General features: G+C 51.5%; 1 protein-coding gene across 2 annotated transcripts in view; it reads right to left on the bottom strand.

The window, feature by feature from the left end:
- Positions 1 to 703: 703 nt before the first annotated feature.
- Positions 704 to 22,573, bottom strand: part of Lmo1 (LIM domain only 1) — a 36,662-nt gene continuing 14,792 nt past the window's right edge. For both annotated transcript variants that reach the window (XM_052175321.1, XM_052175331.1), the window contains 3 exons: positions 5,600 to 5,813; positions 2,751 to 2,876; positions 704 to 1,111 (listed from right to left, as the gene is read on the bottom strand). In XM_052175321.1, coding sequence (XP_052031281.1) covers positions 1,006 to 1,111; positions 2,751 to 2,876; positions 5,600 to 5,813 — 446 coding nt within the window. In that variant the 3' untranslated portion in view covers positions 704 to 1,005. The remainder of the gene's footprint in view (positions 1,112 to 2,750; positions 2,877 to 5,599; positions 5,814 to 22,573) is intronic.

Genomic DNA, 22,573 nt, shown 5'->3' with positions numbered 1-22,573 from the left:
TGGTGTGTTCTGTCAGTCTTCCTGGTTTTCTTCTCTCTCCCCTACTGAGGCTTCAGACTTCCAGGTCCCTGGCAGACTTCTCAAGAGCAGAGACTGTGTCTCATCAATGACTTAACCCCATGCCCGAGTCCCTTGGTGTTAGCTCCAATGGAGGCATAAGGTTAAGACTTGGGGTAGGTTGAGGTTTGCTGAGTGACTGACTGTCTCCAGCCTGTACAGAAAAGCTCAAGGGAAACGATGTTTTGACTGATAAACAAGACACTAGGATCCAGGTCAGACCCAACAAACACTATCTGTCGCTGTGAAAGGGAAAGAGGTCTGGAGGGTACTGTCATGATTTGAGGCTTGGGATCTGGGGCGCTACTGTGGAACAGGGCAGAGCTGGGTCCCCATCTGGCCACTTTGCTAGGGGTCCCAGTGACAGAGGTATGGGCTAAAAGTACACAAAACGTCACAGCACCCCCCTTCTCGGGGCTTTGCATGGGGCCAGGATATATGCTTTGCAGGAAGGGAGGAGTACCTCACTTCTCATGTGTGGCTGGGGCACACTGAGTGATTCCCTTCTTCTGGTCCCTAAAGCCATGATTGTTTGCCCTGCTTGGCAAGAGTGTATGCTGGAGGATGCTTCTTCGTGTCCTACCCAGCAGAGGCAGAGGGTAGGGAGGTGCACTTCTGTGTCAGTAACGTGAACAATGCACTCATGTCCCCGGAAACATTCATAAGTTTAATCCACGCCAGTAATAAAATCGCATTACATTTCTCATAAAATAAATGTTCCCATTTATATACAGAAGACAGACTGTACAGGCCGAGCCTGGCCCCAGGAGGGGTCCCACAGAAATGGGCGGTGGTGGTGGAGAAAAGCCACCCTCCCATTGAGGATGAAGTTCTAACTTGTAGGACAGCGGCTGGCCAGCCCGCGCAGGCAGAGTAGCTGGCCGGCCTGCCAGGCAGTCGGGCAGGTGGGCAGACGGACAGATGGACCTGGAGGCCAGATGTTGGGCGTTACTGAACCTGGGATTCGAAGGTGCCATTGAGATGCCCCTCCTCATAGTCCATCTGGCACAAGATCATGTTGTTCTTCAGGAAGAATTTGTCTCCCACGCAAAATCTAGGGGAAAAAAAATCAAGAGAAAAGGAGCTCATGGTGAGGTCCCAGTGAGAGGAGGTCCCAGCCTGGCCCAGGAGGTGGGGCATGCATGGGGGACAGTGATGCTGATGAGCCAGCTCCTGGAACCTCCCAGGGGGATAGAGGAAATGTCACTGCAAGCCTGGTTAACTCCTCTCAGCAGACCCCTGCAGCCTGGGGTGGTGAGAGAGACAGACAGACTGCCAAGCCCTAGGCCTCCCACCAGCAAGTCACGTGAGGAGGTGCAGCGGGGATGCAGATGTCTTATCCCAGTCCTAGAGAGGGTGCAGGAGAAGGTAGAAAACCAGAACTGGACAGAGTGGAGGACTGGAGACTGAGAGCAGAGGGGAGGTAGGGAGACGGAGGGAGACAGAGAACATGGCTGCTTCCACCCCTCTGCTCCCTCCCAGCGTAGGGTTCACAGCCTCTTAAGAGTGAGACCGACCGCAGTCCACACTTTATTCTTCAGCCCAGGAAGATCCCATTTGGGTCTCTTAGTCCTCTGGAAGTCCTGAAGGGTTTTCAAGCTTCCCTTTAAAGACGTCCCCTGGTGGCCAAGACTTTAAGCCCCTGGGTACGGGACTCAGTCCCAGTAGTGGATCTCAGTCTGACCACCAGGTGGCGATGGAATGTCACAGAGTCCTGCTGGTAGGCAATCTAGCCACAGTTCTCAGCCAGCTGCCTGCAGGCCCCTCTGGACCTCAACCTGAAAACATCTGTAAGAATTCCTACCTGACCTGAGTGCTCCTGAGAAGATTTCCTGCTTTTTGATGGTAAGTTCCAAGCCAGGGGTGAATGCTTAAGAATCCCTCAAGTCTTTCCCCAGAACTGGGATAATGGATAGGGCCCAGAAATTCACACAAGAGAGAGGGGGTCAGAACCAGATTCACGAGTGGAGTCGGGGGAAGTGGTATTCATTCCCTGAAGAGATCTCTTACCCTATGGGCCTGGGGACCCCTTCTCACAAGACAGGACACAAAAACACGTGCCCACCAATACAGTATTCTCAGTACACACATTTAGAATTAATTCTTACCTCACCATGTACACACTCTTATGCACGAATAATTAAAGTCACATGCACAACTAAACACCGATCTCATGTACTAGTATTCGCGTGCACACAAACATTTACAATACAAACACAAGCACATATATACTGGACACGTGGCACACTCCTATAATCCCAGCAACCACTTGCTTCATTGCAAGTTTAAGGGTGGCCTGGGATACACAAGACCCTAATACAAACAACTCCTCCCTCAAATGTACAAATACTTTTATCCTATGTACAATATATATATTAATATGTGTATATATATATATATATACACACACACACACACACACATAGAGTGAACATACACACATACCCCATCATTAAATTCATGTAGAAACGTACCACCTATATAGTGCACTAATACTGGAGTGTACACATCTGACCATAAAATGTAGACACACACATATGCACATGTATGATAAAGACAGCATACATACTCAGCTACATACGTAAACAAAGTCACACTTGTACACACGACTCTTCAGTGCTCCTGGCACAACCAGCAGGCCTCGGGCTAAGGTCTGGGGAGTGTGTTGAGCTGGCTGAGGGTCTGGCACTCACCTCTGATTGCAGAGCTGGCAGGCGAAGCAGTCAAGGTGATACACATTGTCTCGGGCCCGCATCACCATCTCAAAAGCTGGGATCAGCTTGCTGCAGGCGGCACAGTTTCCTGTGGTGCCAAAAAGCCTGCCAGGGAAGGGCACAGAGGATGTAAGGGCCTGCCAAGGAGCTGCCTCCACCCAGAGGCTAGCCCATTCCCTAGCTCGTGGGATAGACAGCAAAGGGGCCTAGTCAAGAACTAACTACCATATCGAGATCCTGCCCGATTGAGCTTTAAAACCCTGGCATCTCACTCCCCAGGGAGGTTGTGTAGCTCACAGTCAGGTGCAGACATCATCACCCTACACCCATTTCAGGTTTCCACCAGGGTTCCTAGAGCACCGGGATGGGCCCTTAGCAAGGGCTCCAGACCCACACATGCCTACATTTCAGAGGCAGTCTGCCCATTGTTGTGGGCTGTGTATCCTCACACTGTCACTTGGAGCCACCCAGAGCCCCAGTTATCTCAATGTCAAAGACCAAACTGCACCCCTCACTCTGTACAATGCACTTAGCAATGCCTAACCTTAACCCTAACTGAACCTGTGGCTCAGGGACATACTATCAGAGCTTACAAAAATCACCTCATCTGATCCCAAGGCAGCCCTGTGAGGTCCACACTTAGATCACTCCCATCCAAGAAAAGAATGAGTCACAGAGAGATAAACAACTCACTGGGACACATGCCTGGCTCCTCTGGGAGAGTGACCGATGCCACCGATGAGGTTCCTTGCTTTTAAAATGACAGTGCTTTCTGAGGCTGCAGCTCAGTTGGTAGAGTGCTCGCCTCGCAGGCAAGGCCGCTCTGGGTACCTGAGTACCCCTGTGGTTGTCCATGTCTATAACCCTGCACTCAGGAGGTAGAGGCAGGAGGAATAGGAACTGAAGGTAATCTGTGTCTGCTTGGGGAGTTCGAGGCCAGCCTAGCTGGTCTCAAAAACAGATAAAATTACAGTGTTTTGTAAAACTGTATTCTGCCATAACGCCACTGTGCTACTTGCCTGTGTCTCCTTTTCCCGTCTCGGAATCTCAGCTTATCTTTTTGTAAAAATGGAGCTGCCAGGGCAACCCGGCCTGCCTAAAGATGCTTCTCACCCAGAACTGATCCCCAAAACAAGTTGCAAGGGGACCTGACACAATGGTCTCTTTGAGAGGGCAACCCTCCTCTCAGCTGCTGACTACAAAGCTCCAGGGACCGGAGGACAGGAAGTTCCCTCCCTCCCCATTCATGGCAATTCTTGGCTGGGTGCTCCAATGGTCTGGCCCGACCAAGCTCCTCCTCATCATCTCCTTTCTGCTGAGCAAGCTCCAAAAGACACAAGTAGGCTGGGAGGCGGGCGGAGCGGGCCTCTAATCCCCGATTTGTCCGATTTGTCTGATGCAGGCTCAGACACCTGCAGACCAGCTTGGCTCCATTATTCATTGGCCTGAGCTGCCTGGTGACTCAGATAAAGGCGGACAAAGGCTGGGCCACAGCATCTGCCTGCCGATGAGGGCCTTTTCTGCCACCAGCAGTTGTAAAGGTCCAGGCTCTGGGCAGCCACTCCTCCCTAACCTACCGGCCTACCTGGCTCCAGAAGTCATTCATTACCTCTACCAGAGGATGTGGGTCTGGGGGTGGGGGGAAACTTCTAGTCCCTATGGCTGTCAGGGCCCAGAAGTGGGTACTTGGGAGTTCCCCACACTGCACCATGGTGTTTCTTCCCCCAGTCCGGTTGGTAGGCCATCAGCTAGATAGTCACCTCTCCCTAGCCTGCTAATTCGATGTCCCCAAACTCCAGGCATAAAAGCCCCTTTCCATGCCCTTGAGGGTTGACTTCCCAAGAGCATCCTTAGCCTTTCCTCCCATGCTCAGTTTCTCTCTCCACCCTAGAAGCTCTAAATACCATCACTTAAAAAAAAAAAAAAAATCTGTCGCTAAAGCTAAAGGCAACAGTTGAAAGGTCCAGATAGGTAAATCTCAGGGTCTCTGGGGAAGGGAGAAGTTTCTAGGTAACCCTGCCCTCCGACTTGTCCTGACTTGAGCAGAAGTCCCACCAGCTCTCACCCCCATCCTGCTAATTAATGCAACGGGCCTTTCTTCCCCCACAAGGCCGCCCAGCCACCATCCAGCAGCTAGTGACAGAGCCAAATGCAGGTGCTGGGTCTCAGCCAAGGCCCCTGCTTCGTGGCCTCCTTCCAGCCTTGCTGATGTCAGAAGTGGCCTGAGAGACAGTTAATTGGGGAAGGCAGCCCCGGGGGAGGAGATCTGGGTTGTGGGGGAAGAGGCAGGGCTCTGAAAAATGCAAGGTGGGCTCTAGGGGGGTTAAATGGAGAAAAGTTCAAAACCAAAGGCTCAGGGCTGGTTCCAACCCGGATCTTTAAAAAGCGCTGGCAGCCCTTGTCCCAGGGTATGGCTCCCTGCCAACCAAGGCAAATGCGAGCCTAATCCCAGTGCACCTGGAGAGGAGGAGTCCAGGGAGACTCCACCAGGAGGAAGGCCCAGGCAAGTCTAGACTACCTCATCTGCCGCTCCAGGCCCCTTCGAGATGTCCCCTCCTGGATGCCCATAGGAGGTGGTAGGTAAGGCTGAAGCCAGGCTGGTACCCATGGGAAGATTATCTTTGTATCCAATATTTTACTAGTGCCTGAGCAGATACTGTGGGGCCATGTCCAAGGAGGTTAAAGGCATAACCCTGCTCTCGGGTGGCTCACAGGGCTGACAGTCACACGGTTGTGCACACAGGCTGCCTGGTTTAAAACTTGGGGCCGAGTCGCACCAGGCTAGAATGACAGAGGCTATTTGGGTAGGGCAAGGCGGCAGAACCCACCTCAGGTAGTCACGCCGGCACAGGATGAGGTTGGCCTTGGTGTAGAGAGTGGAGCCCACCTCGCCCAGGCGACAGTCGCAGCAGGCACACTTGAGGCAGTCCTCATGCCAGTACTTGTCCAGGGCCTTCAGCAGGTACCGGTCCTTGATCTTGCGGTTGCAGCCTGCACAGCCCTTCTGCTTCCCCTTAGGTTGGACGGAGAGCATCGGCACACCTGGGACAGGAAAATTAGACAGATGGGCCTGGGGCTGCCCTGGAGCTCCGGAGCACCACCCCCTGCCGGGGAAGGGGGCAAATATGTCTTTCTCTTTACTGCTAACTCTAAGTAAAGGCTCCCAGAGCTCTCATTGTCTACTTCTTCCTCAGGCCCCAGGCCTGGCCTCTTGGGCAACATGCCGTAGCCTATGCCTTGGGCCTGTCAAGACCAGAAGCTGCTGGCCTTGCTGGGCTCTTCTTCCTAGTCACTGTCCCCAGTGTGCTCTGATCCGCCTGCATGCTATCCTAACACAGCTACAGCTGGCCACCACAGGTCTAAGAACGAGGTTCACTGAAATTCCCAGATCATTCTCATCCTCCTCATTCTTTCTTGACAGGAACAGTCACTGTGCACTGCAGCACCCACTATGTGCAGAATGGTGGTACCAGGAAGAGAGTGGGAGGCTCAGGGTGGCGGCTGGGAAGGCATGAGAGAACTCCCCTCAGGAATGCTTTGGTCACAGGCAAATGTCTATGTGGCCTGCTCTGAGGGAAGAGGGAGGTTCCAAAGCCTCTGCACTCTGGTCCAATCTCCCTGAACCAGCTCCAGTGCAGCCTGGGCAAGCCTCTCAACACACAGGAAGCGACAAGTACCAGGGAAGGCTCAGAGAGCAGTTACTGAAGGCAGAGCCTGCTGGTAGGTGAGCGTGTACACTCACAAACACCCTTGTACACAGCATGGTGTGCAAGTGTGGGCATGGGTGAGCACTCAGTCACACATGCCTGGTCCCCTCTTCTGGAACCACTAGGAAGGGCAGCTGGGGAGGGAACCGGGGCACACAGTGTCCAGGGAAAGGGCGGGCGACACAGACACCAAGTCTGTGGTAGTACAAGGAGGGTTGGGAGAACAAGCCTCTTAAGAAAAGATGGGTTAGGTTAGAGGCAGTCTTCACCCACAACCCAGGCACAGCCAGCAAAGCCCACCCTTCCAAGATAGGCAGCTTCCACCAGGCCTTGAGTCTCTGTCTCCACTGGCCGTACCCTGCCCCAAATTCCAATCTATGTTCTTTCCAGGCAAAGCATTCAGTTCCATCCCTGGTATCTTTCCCATCCCCAGCTCCGACTCTGTGTCTATCCACGGGCCCAGCTGCTGATCCAGATCTCTCCCTTTCCTTTCCCTCTTCAGGAAGGAATATGCCCTCTGGCTTCAGGGGAGACCCTGCCACCTAGAGACCTCAGATTCATAGATATCAGGTCAGAATAGCCCTCAGTTTTCCGGGCAAATGCTCTGCTCCTAGGGAAGTTCAGCTGGAGGGATGGCTAAACCACTAAATCACTGAAGGGCTTTATGTTCCTGTGCTTTCCCAACCCAGCCACCTCCTCTGACCTCTGCTGGAGAGGACGATAACCCTTAGGACAGGGAAGTCCTCTCTAGAGAAGAGAGCTCAGACCTACGACAGCACAAGGCCAAGGGACAGGTGAGGGCACGGAGGAGGAGGCCACGTAGATGCCCCTGTCAGGCAGAGGTTGGCTCCCTTTTCCCTCCCTCCTCCTATCACCATAGGACCATCTGTTAGCTGGGAAGTTCACTGACTAATTTCCTTAATGCAGCTCTAAAGGTTAATTGGTCTAAATGAGAGAAAGAGTATTCAGGATGATGGCTGTCCCGGGGTCAGCCTGTGTCTCCTCTCACAGAGGATCTGCCCATGAAGTCAACCTCAGGAGAAGTTCCTTCTAAGGCCTGGCCTACAGGGACGGATAAAATGTAGGAAAATAAAAGGGGACCCAGGTTCCAAGGATGGGAAGACTGTCCCTTGGGGCCTGTGGAGGGGCATCTGTCTAGGAAAGCTGTTCATATAATCACTAACTCAGACCTCAAGCTAGAGCCTTGTAGCCTCAGCGAGACAGACTGAGGTCCTTCTCATTCACCTGGTATGCGGGGGTGGGAGGGGGATGGGGGTGGGGCTTGGTCCCTCTAGACTCTGTACTTGGGCTCTCAACTCCTGTCTCCCCAGCCCCCTCTAGCCTACCAGCCAGTCAGCCCCCCGCAGACCTCCCCACCCGTCCTCTGCTGGGTCTGGGAGCAGAGCCTGGGGCCATGCACTTCCCATTAGGGAGATAGCAGCCCTCTGCTCAAGTCCATTTGGGATCCATTTTAGCGTTATCTAAAAATCAAATCTACATGGTAATCCTTTTAACGTACTCCTGACTTCGGGGGTGGGGGGGGAGGGGGAGGGGGAAACAGCTTTGCACTCCTTCAGGAAAGGTTTTAAAGCATTACCCAATAATTACTACTCACGAGTGAAAACAGCCATCTTTAACAATGGAGACCGCTTGTGCCCACACACATGCCCAGGCACATGCTCAGGTACACATACTAGGCCTGACAAAGTCATCATTTCGCTCGGACCATGTGCCACCCTCAATCCCAGGGAGAACAGGGAACGATATCTGAAGCGAGACAGGCTGAACTCCTGTCTCTCTGTTGCATGAGAGGAAGTGGCCAGGCCGTGGGAACAGTCTTTCAGGTGAAGTCCAACTCATCAGCACCCAGTCCAACTCATCAGCACCCAGTTACCTAAGGGGTCTGTACAAGGCTCCAGGGCAGAACAGGCTCTGATCCCAGGGGCCTGCAGAACTCTGACATTTACACAGCTCTGCAATGTGGGGCAAAGCCAGACACCTCAGTAAAGAGGTGGGACTCACAGAGGTCATGGTCCTTCCCCTTACCTTCCCTCTCCCCTCACCCTGGAGACAGGCCCTCTGCACAAGACGCTGCCTGCCAACCAGACCCACAACCTCAGCATCTCCTACCTATGCAGCCCAACCTAGGCTGCTACTCTCCAGTGGGATGAGGGTTTCTCCAAATAGCACAGCATGTGGGCTCCACTGTGGATGAGGCCTGAGGAGGAAGTGGCCCGCGTCACAGGAGAGCACCCTGCCCACCCCAGCTGCCCTCGGCAAGGTCAGTTTAACATCCTAGTGTGCCTACTTCACCCTGTGGCAGGTCACTGGAGGCCACACCTCAGGAATGACCCCTACTGGGCTGCACTATTGCCTGTGATGGAGACTGCGGCTAGGGATAGCCAGACTGTACCAGCTCCTGGCAGAATCCTGGCCTCTTTCTCCTTCTAGCCCACCAGAGGGCGTTCCCTAATTCTACCCCAAGGGTGGTACTCTCCACTGCTCTGGGAGAAATACCATTGTCCAGGCTGTGCTTTAGGAGACAGAGGAGGCTCTAGGCTGGGAGCTAGGAGTGCAGACCTGGGGGAAGCAGGCCCCTCCTTTCTGACCGGCTCCTGTGACGTGGGGCCATGAGGTCTTGTTCAAAGACTGTGGTGGGTCAAGATGAAGCTACCACTCTAAGGCCAGAGCCCAGAAGCTGGAACGGGGAAAAGAACAGTATCCACTCCATCAGCATGCTAGTCCTTTAGGTCTTCATTTCTTTGAAACGTTTTATCACTTTGAGATTTACATTTAAAAAAAAAACTAATCTCAATCTTGTTCTGTGTGTGTTGTTATGTGGACATGTGCATGTGAATACTGGTGCCTATGGAGGCTAGAAGCATTGAATCCTCTGGAGCTGGAGTTATAAGCAGTTGTGAGCCATCAGACATGGGTGCTAGGATGTGATCTGAGGTTCTCTGTAGGAGCATGTGTGCTTATAACTGCTGAGCCATTTTCGTATGTGTCTGTGTATGGGTATGTACTCAGAAGTGCAGTACCTGTGGAAGCCAGAAGGGGGCACTGGAGCGAGAGGCTGTTGGAACAACCCAACACAGGTACTGGGAACTGAGCTCAGGTCATCTGTGAAAACAGTACCCATTCATAACCACTGAGCCATCTCCCCAGACCCTTGTTTGCTTTTCCTGTGGCCCACACTGGCCCCAAGCTCATTATGTCATTGAGGACAACCTTCATCCCCTGCCTTTGCCTCCCAAGTACTTGGACGACAGGCTTCTGCTACCATGCCCGGCTGTCTTTCCGACTTAAAATAATCTTTTCAGCTCCCAGAAAAATTGCAATAATAGGAATAATTCCCAAGAGCCTATTTCATGTATCCTCTTCCTTTTATTTATACTTATAACTTTTCCCCATGAATCATCAAAGTGTTGATTTCAGACACTAAGTCTCTAGATGCTTGTGGTCTATAAAATACCAATTGCTAAAATCAAGGGTAAGACCAGCCACAGTGCTAGGAAATGATTACTGGAATCCTGTTTCCCAGTCTACACATCCTATATCTACACATCCAGTACTCCCAACAGCATCTTTTATAACAATGTCACCAGGCACTAGCAGTGCACACCTTTAATCCCAGCACTCGGGAGACAGAGGCAAGTGAATCTCTGAATCTGAGGCCAACTTGGTCTACAGAGCAAGTTTGAAGACTACACAGAGAAACCGTGTCTCAAAAACAAACAAATAAAAAACAAAACAAATGGACAATGCCCTGGGTCACTCGTTACATTCCCTCAGTGCTGACCAGTTTTGTGTCAGCTTGACACAAGCTAGTCATGGGAGAGGAGAGAACTTAAGAAAAGATCTCCATAGGATTTGGTCTTGGGCAAGCCTGTAGGACATTTTCTTAATTAGTGATCAATGTGGGAGGGCCCTGCCCATTGTGGATGGGGCCATCCCTGGGCTCTATAAGAAAACAGGCTGAACAAGTCATGGGGAGCAAGCCAGTAAGCAGCACCCCTCCATGGCCTCTGCATCAGCTCCGGCCTCCGGGTTCTTGCCTGGACTTCCTGTCCTGACTTCTTTAGATGGAAATATAAGCAAAATAAACCCTTCCTTCCCAAGCTGCCTTGGTCACGATGCTTCATCACAGCGCCAGCAGCCCTGGATAAGACATGCATTCTCTTGAATCTAGAGGAATTCCTACGACTCAAGGCATCAGCAGTTCAGAGGCAGAAAGGGCATCTATTCCTAGATTATCCCTGATCTGGGTTTATCTGATACCAGTACTTATAGACTTCATTAACCTTGAGTCTTAGTTTTCTTTCCTCTTTATAAAATGTAAACATGTCTTGCCAGGTGTAGTGGTGCATGCCTTTAATCTCAGCACTTGGGAGGCAGAAGGCAGGCAGATTTCTGTGAGTTTGAGATCAGCCTGGTCTACATAGTGAGTCCCAGGACAGCCAGAAACCAAGAAAAGAAAGGGGGGGGGGAGCAAGGAAAAGGAAAAGGAATAGGAAAGGGGAAGGTCTTCTCAGAGGGCGGCCATGAGTAATGGAACTGGCTGAGTCTGGCAGTCAAGTTAGATGAGTGGTGCTGACTCGGCCAAGTTCACAGTCCCATCGCGGGGTCCTCCAGTAGGGATAGACACTTCCTTTGCAGAGAAGCTGATCGATCTGAACTTGCCACTGTGGTCAGAGTCCCATGGGTTCAGGTCAGAGTTCATTGCCATCCAGAAGCCAGGCCAGTGGCCAGAGCAAGCATGTCCAGGAGGAAGCCATCCCCATTTGTTTGCCCAAAAGGGAGCTCCAGCAGCCAGTCGAGTGAGAGAGGCTAGCCTGGGCTCAGAGGAAGGTCCCTCAGATGCTGGCTGAGCCGCGTTCTTGGGGCCCGGGTACGAATAGCCTCAGCGTCTCTCATAATCCCTCAATGGACCTCTGTGTTGCTTCTATAGTAGGCCAGAGAAGTAGGAGACTCACTTGTAAGCCCTGCCCAGAGCCTCACAGCACAAGGCTGCCTCTTGCCTTCCGGGCTCTCCTTTCTCACCATGAGCACCCCTGCCCGTAACAGGCAGGGACTCTGGGATGGGCAGCGACCTAGCACCCTAAGGTGTTTACTCAGGGCTGTGCTAACTGTTATCTTTACTCCCATTCTAAAAAATGAGGTGTGGAAAAGGTTCCTAACTTGTCTGGAAGTAGGAGACAGATCTGGGATTGAACCCTGGCATTCTCTCTCTGGAGCCCAAGCATGTGACTTCTCTGCTCCAAGGCAGGGCTGGCTGTATGGTGAGTGCTAAGGAGACTCCCACAGGAGACTTTATCAAGATCGGAAGACACTGGAAGACACAGTCATGGGACACATGGGTAGAGCACGCAAATACTCCTCCACGGGCATAGACTCACACAGGCCCATGGGGCCACACCAGAAGGGGCTGTGTCCGCATCAATGCTGTCAGTGTCCAGCCTGGAACTGACACACACCAGGTGCTCAGCAACACACCTGAAAACACATTCATGTTTGCAAGTGTGCATGTGCATGGCTGGGTCCACACACATGTTGGCGGGCCGATGTCAACATGCACAGAGGAGGCACAGGTGCACACGGACATGGGCTGTCACAGCCACCAGTCTCAAACAAACTCTGGAACCAAACCTGGCACCTTAGAGACAGGAGGAAGCAGAAGTCATGAGTCCTTGTAGAGTGTGATAGCTTCCAGCACTCAGCCCTGTCATCCCCTCCCACCCCAGCTGCTGAGAGTAGGGCTCAGAGGGCTTCACAGATCCGAGCTCTTGCCATCCACCTGGGCCTATCCCAGATGTGCTGCTGCAGAGAAATGCCCCAGCAGAGCCCGTCTGTGCCCCTCCCAGGCATCAAACCCCTCGAATAAGGCAATTTGAAAGTGTAATCTAACTCTGCCGCATCTCTCGCAATCTCGTTTTCTCAGAAGTAACTATTCTGCACAGGCCCGCACAGCCTGCGAGGCGGCTTCCATTTCACACTGGTTTTATCTCCACAATTTCTCGTCTCAGTGCACTCCTATCCCAGGCCTCGCCACGTGGCAGGTGAGGCCAGAGCTAATAGCATTTCCTACTCATTCGGAATCAAAAGCCAAGGGGAACAACTGTTGGAAGGCGTGGCCGTGGTCACCCGGTTCACCCGCTCATCACGGCCTCTCTGTGAGTCCCTTTGCAGCATGGTGTTCACTAGGTCAAGGGAGGGAGGGAAACAGAGGCTCCCCTAGCCTCCAGTTCCCTACTGGGGCAGGGAAAGTACAGGAGGCAGGCTGGACTAATGAAATGGGGGTCAGCTCAGGGGAGGGACTGACACCCTGGAAGTCAGAGAGACGGTGGGTAGTGAGTAGCTATTTGAAGACTCGTGGCCTCGGCATGAATTCTGGTTCTGTCATTTTTCCAGGTTTGCCTCAGTTTGCTCAGTGGCTAAATTAGGAGAGACTACTCTAAACAACCATTTCAAAGATTCATTTAGATCATAGACATGAAATCCTTATAACAAAGTTTGACCCAATAGCTTAAGACAATCAGCTACGAGAATGCATGGCTGCCTATGCCAGGATCCAGCAATTCTATCCCTAGGTCCGGGGGAAGAGGCAGAGCTGTTGGGAGAGAGATGAGCTTCGATACTGGGAGACGAAAGTGGAAGGGAAGGCTCGACTCAGGGCTGAGGGCTTGTGTGTGGAAGATGGGGGCGGGAGCTGGAAGGTTCTGGGCACAGGTCAAGACACTGCAAAGTCGTCCTACAACACACCCCTTCTCTTCATTGCCAATCCCCCAGTCGTCTGCAACAGAAAGGACTGCCTGGCACTTTCCCTGGCACCTGTTGCCAGTCCCAGAGCTCTCAGTTACCCACTCAGCTGGAAGCTAACACTCCATCCACATCATCCCTTCCTGAGTGCTACAGGGTCACTGTGAGACAGCGGCCAGAAATCCCATGCCATCTGTCCCCTGACAAGCCCAGGAGTGACAACGAGTGGTACAGACACAAGCTGCTGTGAGGAAGCTTCCGCGCCCAGCCTGCTCTGCCCCAGCACCATGATGGCATCACCCTGCCTTCTTCCTAAACAATGGGGAAAAGTGAACTTGTCTTAAGCCCTGTGTGGACCCTGCTCAGGAGGAAAGGTCTGGAGCACATTGCAGAGACAGCTAAGGGCAGTACGGGCGGCTTGGGAGCCGCGTGCTGACTCAGCACAGCAGAGTGCAGGCCCCTGGGGAACAGAATCCAGGAGAGTAAGAGCAGGGGGCACTTACGCAGTGGGCTTTGGGGGAGGCCAATGGTCCTTAGCATCTTGCATTGGAACCCCCAAACCACCATGACCTTGGTGGGTCTAGAGATGGAAAGCATTGAGGTCCTGGCTGGGGAGGAAAGCTAGCCCCTGCATGGCCTGGAGTGTGTCCTCGTCTACCTGCGCCCTCTTGACAGAACATCAGATGAGTGGCTTGGAGACAACAGATTCATTTTCCCTTACCAGGGCCTGGGAGAGTCCGAACCAAGGCACTGGCCTGTCTGTTGTCTGATGAGAGCCTGCTTCCTGGCTCACAGACTGCTGCCTGCCCACTGTCACTCCACACACCAGAAGGGATGAGGGAACTCTCTGGGCTCCCATGCATAAGGATTCCAATCCCATTTATGAGGTTCTACCCTCAAGGGCTGTATCTCCTATCTGCACTACTGGGGAGCTTGGGATTAGGCTCAGGGATTTGGAGGCAGCTGAGAACCTTTAGACCAGCCGGAGGAGGAGATGCCAGGACTGGGGTGGCTTCATGGGCTGACCCACAGACCCCCTTGGTCTTTGGTCCTTAACCAGGACCCGACACACAGGAAGCTGTGCATGCCCCTTGAAGTTCATTAACTAGTGTGGTACAAGTATCCAGTGCGGCCTCTCCCTTTCTATGGCAGGAATGAGGGTCTTTTTTGTTTCCCTGCAGTCTCAAGCATGGTTTAAAAGCTATAGATAGATCTAGTCAAGGAGGTGGTAGTGGCACACGCCTTTAATCCCAGCACTTGTGAGGTAGAGACAGGTGGATCTCTGAGTTCAAGGCCAGCCTGGTCTACAAATCAAGTTACAGCACACCCAGGGCTACACAGAGAAACCTTGTCTTGGAAAAAAAAAAACAAACAAACAAAAAGCAGCTTGGAGCCCTGATTGCCAGGTGGTCTCTGTGCCCTTTCCCCACTCCCCTTTCACAGTACCCACACCAGCACCAATGCCATCCACATGTTCTGAGAGGAACTCAACATCAAATAACACACAAGCACATGCACACACATCTGCAGCCACACATACATGCACACACACACACATGCACGCACACATCTCTTGTTGCCCATCCTAGCTAGCTCTTATAGCTCTTTCCATTTCCAGAGCCACTTTTTTGGGGGGGGGGCAGGGTCTCCTGTAGCTCATAGTGGCCTGGAACTCACTATGTAGTGAAGGATGAGGCTGAACTTCTGATCCTTCTGCATCTACCTCCAGAGTGATGCAATTACAGACATGCATCCCTAATGCCCAGTTTAGTAGTGCTGGGCATCGAATGCAGGGCTTCATGCATGCTCATCAAACACTCTACTAACTGAAGTGCACCCCCAGCCCCCACTCCCTCCTTTCACCATACTTTGGGCACAGGTCCCACAAGCCTACTGCTCTACAACTCATTCTTCACTCAGCAGCGAGAGAAGCTTTTCCAAATAAGCCAGGCTGGTCACCGCCCAGCTTGGAGCCTTTCCACGGCTCTCAGTACAGTGAGCATGGCACACCTGCTTTGCATACAGCCTGTAAGAGCGTCACCGTGGTATGGCCCCTGCCTCCTGATCCCACCCTGTGCTCCACCACACTCTGATCCACCTCCTGCCTCAGGGTCTTTGCACATTCAGGCTCTTCTGGGCTTGTTGCCTTCCCATACTGGAGCTTAAGTATCAAGGAGAGGACTTTCCCACCCACCACACCCTTTCCTCATTTAAACCTCCCACCCTCCCCCTGTCATTTCCTTTTGAGTTTTCAATAGCAACTGGCCATTGCTTTCGTTTTCCTTGGAAGGTGTAATTCTCGAGGCCTGTCTTCTCTACCACTGTTCCCCTAGCAGTGAACCTGACAGCAGCCCTAAGCACCGCTTCAATAAATGAATGAAGAGACTTAATGGCAGCCATCCAGATATTACTGGCAAGCGTCTCTGGCTGGAGAGGGCAGATTTATGCAGGCAGGTCCCCAGAGAGGGGGTGGGGTCTGATGGCATACTGCTGCCCCTCTGCCACACAGTCCCAGATACCTGTGGCTCAGTGGTCCTCAGAAAAAGGAAGAGACAGCTACAGTAGCACTCAGCCCCCTGTGCCATGAACAACCTTTTCTTCTCTTGTATGTACGTAGGCATGCATGTTTGTGTTTTTAAGGAGTGCCAGGTAGGCATGCATGTGTTAATGGGTGCCAGCGAGCAAGTGTGGGTTCCCCAGCTTATGCTCTGCAGCGAGTACTTTACGGACTGAGCTCGTTCGAAGCGAATTTTTGAGCGGTGAATCCCAGGACTCTACTCCTTGATTCCTTTACACATAAATACTCTGACCTGCTCAGGGTGTGGCAGGTAGGGCTGCACGGTTCATGGGTCTGTGGGAGGCCAACAGCTCAGTCCTTTCCTCTTCATCTCGGTCCTGAACCCCTTGGCTCCTTACACAGACCTTGTCTATCTTGCTATCGTCTGAAGGTCCCTCTGGGTGTATAAATCGGACCACTTTCCCCTGTAGTCTAGGCTGAGCCTTTGGCAGCCAATGGGAAGAAAACGCCTCTGAAATTTCCTATGGAGAACTCCAGACCCAAGCCTTTTTTCTGTCTGGAGTCTCCCAATCCTATCCCAGGCTGCAGAAGCCAGTCCCCATGTTCCTTAGAGATGTGTTGCCTAGAGCCACGCATCTGTGAGAGACCAGAGGGATGTGTCTGGAAGCTGTGTTCCCCGGAGGGTGACTCAGCTACATCGTGGGCACCTGTAAAGGCAGCATCACCCATCTAATGAAACGGGGCTCCCAAGAGGCCTACAATCTCCACCGAGGAGGAGGACCCACACTCTCAGACGAGTCTCAATTTCACAGCATCAGGGACATGAGCACCAACTCGCTGAACCAGAAAACGAGAGTCTGGCAGGAGATGCAGACACACCGTGAGCGTCAGGGATCAGAGATTAGGGCCCTTCAAAATCAATTTTGAATTCAAAGTTTTAAATGTGTTCTCCAGGCACAAAGAGTGAACCCTACAGCCTGGCTCAGCCTACCCAGCTGCTGGGCTCTGCTTCCCTCTTGAAGCGCAGAGCACAGCACCTGCTAGCTACTAGGAGACAGGCACTGGAGGAAGACGAAATAAAACAGAAAAGCACAGGGAACTTCTAGGTACACGCTGCAACAGCACAGGGCTTCCTGCTGGCACTGACAGCCCAAGGGCCGCTACAGCCCTCCTCTGTAGGAGTTGGAGAGACCCAACCTTCTGGGAAGCCGTTCAAATGATGGACTCTGAGATGAGGTAGCTATGGATTCTAGACCAGCCATGGGCTCCCAAGGGGAAGATCCTTGTTCAGAATAAACGTCCCTTCAAGCAAAATGGAGGGAGAAGACCTGGAGCACAGCCCCAGGAAAGCGGGGGCAGGGGAGGAGGTTTAAGGGGGGGTGGAGCACAGCCCCAGGGAAGCAGGAGGCCACTATGTGGCAGTCAGTAGAATAGACTCCTGCTAATGCTGCTACCAGCTGCACCACATGGCATCTGTAGCTGGAGGCTGCCTTTTGGTCAAGCTATGTCTGTCATCTGTCAGGCCATGTCTGGGGGACTATGACGTCACCACAATACACAGGGCAAAAGACTTCACCAGGAACCTGGGCAGAAGAGATCATTCCAGCTGAGCCCTGGAGAAGGCTTCAGAGCTTGCAAGAGGAAGCCCTTGGGGTCCAGATCAGCGTGTGCTCCAGGTACCCCAGCTCGGTCCTGTAGTCCAACCTGGGCCCCTTCTCGTCTATAGTCAACCTGCAGCTGATAGCTTCTCAGATTCTGAGTAGCAAAGCTACCTCACACAAGCTTCCGATCCCAGTGTTTCTGCAAACCCAGCCTCCCCCACCTCTCCTAAAGCTCAGGCCCTCTTGATGCCATAGTGGTCCTATGACATAAACCTCAATGACCATGAAGCACTCAGCAGGGGACACACAGCCACAGGAGCATCCGCGTACTGTATCTGCTTCGTGGGGAACTTATTTTAAAAGGAACACTGGACAGCAACTGGGGTTCCCGGACCACATAGGGGTGAGGAAGCAGGGACCCCCAGCTTGGGAGTGGGCTGCTGCCTTTTCAAGGAAACTGCAGCGAAAGCCTGGGTAATGCTCCTTTTAGTTACAGCATAAACTGTGGCGATAAAGCGTACCTGGGGAATGTTTAGAGAAAGCACTAATGATTTCTTCCCCAGTGGTTAATAAATTCACTTCTAGATCAATTTGTTCGCGATAGAGCCCGGCGAGCGGAACCCGCGCGGCGGGCACAGCCGAGTGTGTCTTTTTCAGTATAAATGATTTATTACGATGATTAGCGGCACATAAACAATTTAAAATACAACGCTAATTAGTTTGGGGAAGAAAGGAGGGGAAAAGCTGCCCTGCCTCTCTACCCATTATGTTCTACTTCTCTAAGTGTGTACTTTTTAATTAAATCCAAATGTCACAATAAATTTAAAGTGTTTTATTACAGCTCAGGCTAACTGAGGCAGTCAGGCAAGGCCCCCCACCCCACCCCCGAGGCATCAGCAGGCAGGGGTGGGGGTGAGGATCAGGGGCACCAGAGGGGGCCGCTCAAATCTTTCTTCCTAGGTGAGATCTCCACTGGCTCCTGCAAACCCCTCCAGGTTTCTGGCAGCTCTGGACTGGCAAACACTAGAAACTCCCAGGTGCCCCCAGCCTTCTGCTCACCTTCCCAGTCAGCTGAATAGAATCTCTTCCTTAAAGCTTGATCTGAACAGTCTAAAAGACAGTCATGTCTCCATGATGGTCCCAACTGCCCTCTACCTACTTCAACCACTTGCCAGAGAACTTTACCTAAAGGCACTTCCTGTGAGCCCCTGTTAGGGTGATGATCTGTTGTGGGCACTTCAGCTTCTGGGGTAGGGGAATGCAGCACAGGGGATCAGTCAGAATTTAAGGATTCTGACATGCCTGGGTTTGAGTTGAGGCTTTACCACTGGCTAACATGGTAGACTGGTTCTTTCGTCTCTCTGAGAACTTCAGCTTTTAGATAAGCAAAACCAGAGCAGCCATACCCAACTTACAAGGCAAAAAGAATGCAAGCAGTTAAAGCAATAACACCCTGCAATTCTTCACATGCCCCACAAATAGTAATTACTTTTCAAAGCCCCGGAGGTGAGCTAAAAGAGCACTAGCCCTGTGTCACAGACCAGAAAACTGAGGCTTGCCAGGTTACAGTGAATCCCAGCACCCAGCAAGGACCAGATGGCAGGAAACCTCATTTCCCGAAGCTCGGACAACTGGGGAAGTTTCTCCATAAACAGCCCTGAGCCCTGTTCATTTAACAACAAATGTCTTAGGCTAAGGAGATGGATTAGTGGTTAAAACACTTCTCACCAGAACCCATAAAAGCTGGAAACAGTGTTGCACACAGGAGGTCACGTCTCAAATAAGATAAAAGGCAAAGACCAATGCTTCAGGTAGTGAACATTGACCTCCACACATATGCCATAGTACGTGCACATCCCATCATAAGCACGGGTGTACACACACAACATACACACGCCAACCACAGATATCTGCAAGCACAGAGTTTTCATGACCCAGAAATTCTACTCCAAAGTATGTGTCCAAGAGAAATGAAAATGTTGGTCTGAATAACATGTTTAACAGCCAAGGAGTAGAAATACTCCAAATGTATATCATTTATCATTTGACAAATGGATAAAAATATATGTACACACAGCAGAATATTATTGAATAATGAAAAGGAATGACATACTAATTATATTAAGTTTATCTTCCCAGGACTTTGCTAAAAGAGTGTGAAATCTTAAACCACTAGATCACCAGGGTTGGGCTCTCTGTTGAAGCATCTATGTCCTTCAAGGACTAGGCCCTATCTGCAAAAAAGGGTGTGCCTGTGCAGAAGGGTCCTGTCTTTCAGAACCTTGAACATGTTCTGTGTAGGGCAGTGTGACTATGCACAGTGTGAAGTGTGGCACGTGCCCTCTGAGTCACCAGAGCTATGTAATGACATGTGCACAATGACTTAGTCACAGTGGGGGTTGGGCAGAGATAGTGCCCTTTCCTGGGGCCCGTGAGCCTCACTTTGGGTAGGGTTCAAGTTTGGGTGAAAGTTCAAATCCCAGGCACATGGACAAGAGGGAAGGAGGCAAGGATACCCTTAAAGGAGCTAGTCTAGAAGGGTCAAAAGGATAAAGCATTCTGGCTGGCAGGGGGCACCAAGCATACCCTGTGGCAGGAGAAGGCCCCTGCCCCTGAGTCTGGGCTAAGGGCTCTCTCCACAAAGACATGCTAGCTTCCATGCTTCTAACCGGTGGAAATGGCCTCACAATCAGGACATTACAGCTTTGGTTTATGAGAGGGATGTCTAGCTTTCATATCAATAGACATATGTCCATTTTCTATGTATAAGCCTGGCTCCTAGGGTCTCATGGGGCCTATCTCAGGAAACTGTACCTTAGGAAAACTCCCCTATAATTCTCCAGAATTCTTCTCAGGTCCCAAGGAGCTGAGGTCAGAGCTGTCAGAGGAAAGGTGGCTGGAGTTATGGTATGTACTCCTGGCTTTCCAAAACCACCTCAGTCTTGAAATTTGTGCGGGGGAACCCTAAGCATGCTCTAGGCCCTAATTTATTTGTAAGGAAACCAAGGATCAGAGAGGTTAAGCGGTATGCCCAGGGTCACCCTGTAGTGGGCAAAAGTACAATTCCCTGAGATCTCACAGACCTCAGACAGAGGTTGGCAGAGCAGCCACAGGACAAAAGCTGTGCTTGCCCAGTCCTAAGCCAGTGAGCCACCCCTGCAGCAACTGATCAGACCTGCATGGAGCTGTGATTTCTTTTAAAGAATTTTACAGATTCTAAATCTGCAGTATCTGGGCCCATGACCTTGGAGGGTCTCTCTCCTGGAGGCTAGACATTAACACACTTCCTCCATAACCAAACCAGACCCCTTTCCAATGCCTCCTCCACAGGCCCAGAATGCAAGCTAGGGAGGAAACTAAAGGAAGGAACAAAGGACACGTGGACAGAGGAGTGAGTGGAGAGTGATCGTCCCAGAGCTGAAATAGGGCCTCTTCCTCCCACTGCAAGCTCCACAGTCTGCTTTTAGCTTCATCCCCTCCAGCGCATTCTCACAGAGTGGCCCAAGTGATCTGATAACACATCTTGATTCTGCCTCAAGCTCCTCAGAGTTCTCCCATAGACCTCCACATGAATCTTCAACTCTCACCAAGGCATAGCTCACAATAGTGTGGTTCTGTCAGGGATTAGCACGGCGGTCATACCCATGATGCTTTGAGCGCTAGTTCTGACCTCTGGCCACTGCCTCATGCTGGGACAGATGAATCTACAATTTGCATTGACCTTCCATTCTGGACCTCCTTCATCTGTCGGCTCACTTGGTGGACTTACCAAATCCCTTCTATCAGGATCTTGTTCTTGACTCCTGTATCTTGATAATAACTCCACCAGTGGTGATGATTTTAATTAAGAAAGTAACTCTTAATAGGCTTCACTGGGTCAATTGGATTTCTTGATCAATTTTTCTGTTCAACACTATGAAGTTAGCCACACCCCCAATTTATTGTATTATTTTCATCAAGATCAATTATTTTAAAATATTTTAGTGACTGCTTAGTCCATAATTGTTTTTTTTAAGCTCTTATCAAATCTTATAAATTAGAGTGTTTGTCACCGCTGAGACTTCTTTTGTGACAATTTCTCCCAGAAAATATTTCCGGAGCCAACTTCTGCAGAGCTAAATTTTGTCAGGAAGATTTGACTCTTCTGTCAATTTTTAGTCAATAACATATTTTACCAGGTGCAGGCTTGATGCTGCCAGCTTAACTGTGTGTTAATTATTTCAACCGATTTTAATTTTTCCTGGATTCCTTTTTTTTTACTTTGCATTTTCAATAATACTAATGAGATATTATTCTTGTGGATAAGACAGCCTTGCCATAAATTTGATAAACCCCGCCTGAGATCAAAGGGCTGCATGAAGGCATCCTTGGGGCAAACAGGCAGGTGAAAACACCACACCACACTCTAGACTTGAGCCGATGCCAGGTTGCAACCAGGTGCCCCAGGGAGCCCTGCCCCCTGCCCAATGCTCCCCAGGGAGCCCTGCCCCCTGCCCATCGCTCCCCCGGGGTCCTGGTCCCTGCCAAGAAGAAGCCTCACAGATGGGAAATGGCTTCTGGGTGGGGGAGGCGGGTGTGCAGCTGCCTGGAAGAGGCAGCCTCCCATCCACAAGCAAAGAGCCCAACTATCCAGTTACCCTGCCAATGTAAGTGGGGATACGACCTGCCCAAAAACATTCTACTCGGCAATGGGCCAGGGTGGGGATGTTGGAGCGCTGGCTCTCAGCTCTGTGCTCCTTAGGTACCTGTGGGAGTGCTCCAGTCTACAGGAGTCCTGTTCCCTCGCAGGGAACTGTAAAGCCATCTCTGCCTAGGCTGCCTTAAGGAAGTTCTCAGCTACAGGTAGGCTGGCTCAGAAGGAACCACCCTTACCTCTTCTAAGATGCTGAGAGAGAGAGGGCAGGCCTGAGCATCTAAGTCCCACCAGACAGCTGCTCTGCAGGCCCCTGACCGATCTTAGCATATTTACCACCTAATAAAAAAACAAAATTAAAAACGGGGGGGGGGGGGGGGAAACAGCCCTGAAGTCTGGAAACCTCCATATCCAGAAAGAATGTCTATGTATGTATACATTTGAGGTGTGTGTGTGTGTGTGTGTGTGTGTGTGTGTGTGTGTGTGTGCGTGCCATCAATTCATAACACTAGAGCCAGTAATTTTCCCCATGCTCCTGACAGGCAGGGGCCTCACTCCAGCCCTGCTATTTACCCACTTTCTGG

This window comes from Apodemus sylvaticus, chromosome 1, assembly GCF_947179515.1.
Source record: "Apodemus sylvaticus chromosome 1, mApoSyl1.1, whole genome shotgun sequence".
NCBI classification, from domain to species: Eukaryota; Metazoa; Chordata; class Mammalia; order Rodentia; family Muridae; genus Apodemus; species Apodemus sylvaticus.
The sequence above is the reverse complement of the archived record's forward strand: the minus strand, read 5'-3'. Positions and strand labels throughout refer to the sequence as shown.